The following is a 2,811-nucleotide window of genomic DNA, read 5'->3' on the forward strand; positions in this document are numbered from 1 at the left end:
CTGGCGCAGCTCCCTGTCAGCCCAAACGGGCTCCAGAATCATCCACGTAGGGTCTTCGACTGCTGTTTTTTCGAAATGGTCGATAGCATTCTCATAACCGGCTTTTTTCCGCTCGAAATTGATTCCGTTATCTCTTGTTGTGCTCTCTTGTTGAAAAACTCGCCTCTCGCCGCAGATGCGGATGATGTCGTCGAAGTGTTCTTGTCGCTGGCTGTCGGTAAAGGCACGCCAAGGGCGAAGCCACCTTGGGTAGTATTTACCGTCGACCGATGTCGCCAAACCAGTAGAGCTCTCCGACGGGCCAGCGAGCCTGAGTTTTTGGTACAGGTCGAAGTGACAGTTATACAAGTACTCCGCTAAAGTCGTCCTCTGGTTTTTGCGTCGCTCGTTCTCCTCACGCGCCTTTGCTTCTTCCTTTTCGCGTCGCTCGTTCTCCTCTCGCGCCCTAGCTTCCTTGAGTTGTTTTTTAAGGTCTTCGATTTCTTTTTCGGCCATCGTTGAGGCAACCGTTTTGCGTTGTTGCACCAGTCTGCTTCTTATAGGCTTCGTCACGTAGCTCGGCTTGTTGCATTAGCTTTTCCAGCTGTTCTTTTTTGACCAATCATGAATTAGGAACACGATTGGCAAGAACTAACGCGGGCGTTTCGCCGTGTCGAAGATTTGTTTGAAAGTATCGCCTCTGTAACCCAGAGGCCTGTCGCGCGTTCCAGCGACAAACGCTTAGTCATGTCATGTGACGGGCGGACAAAAAGTAACGTTCGAGTTTGGCAGACGCCTCGCCTAATAAATAATCCGGGACGGCCTTTGGATGGCCTGCACCTTTGTGGGTATTTGCGTTGACATAGCCTTGATGCCCAATTTCCCCTCCTCTTGTAGTGCAATTTCCGCAGTATGAACCTAAAAACCACAGTAGGACTGCCCTCCCTCTTACGTTATGCCAAGCCGTATTGATAAATATGCCTCGCGTTCTTCTAGAACCGAACCGAACGAAGGCGCCGAAGCCACGAACGATTAGGATCACATGCTCGAACTCCACCTCGCGTCTTCAACTCGAGTGTGACCTAGCTCCATCGAACAAAACTCTGTATCTCCTGCGACAGATATTCGGCCAGGTGGAGTTTTTCGGGTTGTAAGCTGCCATGCAGCTGTAGGTTGTACACTGTCACGACATTACAGGCTTGGTCTTTCATACACTTTTTAGAATGACAAACTTAACTATCAATTAAAAGAACGTCTAGCATCATTCAGCATATTAGAAGAACTTTGAAACTTGGTATCGGAACTCTTTCACGCGTGGAATATCCTAGCCTTTCCCAATCCTGACTGCCATTTCTGCCATTCCCGAGACATGAATGCACGTATGCAAGAGATTTTTCGGAATAATCTTGTACAATTCGTTGGCAAAATTCTGTAGAGGACGCACTTCGAAAGGGTTTTTGTGGTACCCCTTGCTGCAAAATATATTAGCTTGAATGTATCGGCACAGTAAGCACGCAGCACTTACACAAAATCCTCGGCGGCATCAGAGAAAGCAAGCAATAGGAGACTCGATGGGCTGGCAAGTTCCTTCCAACGGCGACCAATCTCTAACTTGTAGGACAAAGCGTCTTTACCATTTTTCTTGCCCTTATGGCCTTGAACAGCGAGGTATTGGTCGAAAGCAATGGTGGCTCCGGATTTTCTTTTACATTCTTGCCCGTTGTCTTTCTGAAGCTGAATTCGGGTTTCCAAAGCGTCTAGGAAGTTAACCAAATGCAAATCGCCGAATTTTGCCGGTAGAAGCTCTTCGCCAGCGATTACGCTTTCCAATGCGTTGACAGCGGTATCATCTGCTGTACACTGTAAATGCCATTTTCCGGGAGCGCTGTCTTGTGAACTAGGAGCATCCAATTGGCCAATGTCACCTCCCAAGTGTCTAGGAAGTATCTAATCACACCGTCTCGTATAAAGTCTTGAGCCTTTGTCCCGCCAATATGTTGGTTGCTTTCCGGGCTTCTGCCGATAGGCTGCGTACTCTTGGTGAGCGGTCCAGAAGAGATAGCACCATCACTCGGCAGATTTTCGCCGCAAATCGCCATTGGCGCTTGGTCTTTTCTGTTGCAAAAAATCTTGACGGAAGCGCTAGGCTGTACTGTTACCTACAGGTGCCGGGTTTGATCGTGCACCGAAAAGTGCTGGTGCCCTGAAAGCTGGTGCCCCGAGAGCTGGTGCACCGAAAGTTGTTGCATTGAAGGTTGGTGGTGGTGCACCGAAAGGTTGTGCGCCGAAACGGTGGGCACCAAACACTGGTTCTTTGCAGAAAAGCCCAGAAGAAGTCTTGGGCTGTTCTGTTGCTGTCGATCGGTCTTGCGCCGCCATTGTCGACGGTTTCGCGGTTGCGGGGTTAAGCATGGACTGCAGAGACATACCGGCCGGTTACTTCACAAACTTGGAAAAGCTGAAATACTCTGAAATAGCTCTTCTGCTCCATAAATTGCTGCACCGTGTTTATGAGGAGTTCGACTTACACATTGTTATTTTAGACGGTTAAAATACATCGCTTGGCACTAGTCCTATTCAATGCGGAAACTAGATGCAAGCGTGCATGAGTGAGAGTATGCAGGGCCACGGACAGCATACGCTAGCGTACTGCATCCTCTAAAAAAAAAGAAGGGAGAATTGAATTAGCCTGGTGCTGACCTACTTGTAAAACTCGCAATACACATGAAGGCTAGTACTAGTGCCGCACCAACCATCTCGAAGCTTTTATCTAACTACCATGAGTAAGATTATAATACCAATCGAATCTAATCCTACTTGAAAGCCTCGCAT

General features: G+C 48.3%; 2 protein-coding genes across 2 annotated transcripts in view; both read right to left on the reverse strand.

Moving 5' to 3' along the window:
- The window catches only part of BBA_09607 (metalloprotease-like protein), a gene marked incomplete at both ends in the record, with an annotated part of 2,621 nt that extends 2,126 nt beyond the window's left edge, over window positions 1-495 (reverse strand). The window contains one exon of the mRNA XM_008604704.1: window positions 99-495. Within this exon, the coding sequence (XP_008602926.1) occupies window positions 99-495 (397 nt within the window). The remainder of the gene's footprint in view (window positions 1-98) is intronic.
- An 808-nt stretch (window positions 496-1,303) lies between these two features.
- BBA_09608 (uncharacterized protein) lies at window positions 1,304-2,406 on the reverse strand (the record flags this gene model as incomplete). Its single annotated transcript, XM_008604705.1, has 3 exons — window positions 1,304-1,451; window positions 1,505-1,926; window positions 2,143-2,406. The coding sequence occupies 3 exons, from the start codon at window positions 2,404-2,406 to the stop codon at window positions 1,304-1,306; spliced, it is 834 nt and encodes a 277-aa protein (XP_008602927.1).
- Between the last annotated feature and the right edge of the window lie 405 nt (window positions 2,407-2,811).

Source organism: Beauveria bassiana (genome assembly GCF_000280675.1).
Source record: "Beauveria bassiana ARSEF 2860 unplaced genomic scaffold BBA_S00059, whole genome shotgun sequence".
NCBI lineage: Eukaryota > Fungi > Ascomycota > Sordariomycetes > Hypocreales > Cordycipitaceae > Beauveria > Beauveria bassiana.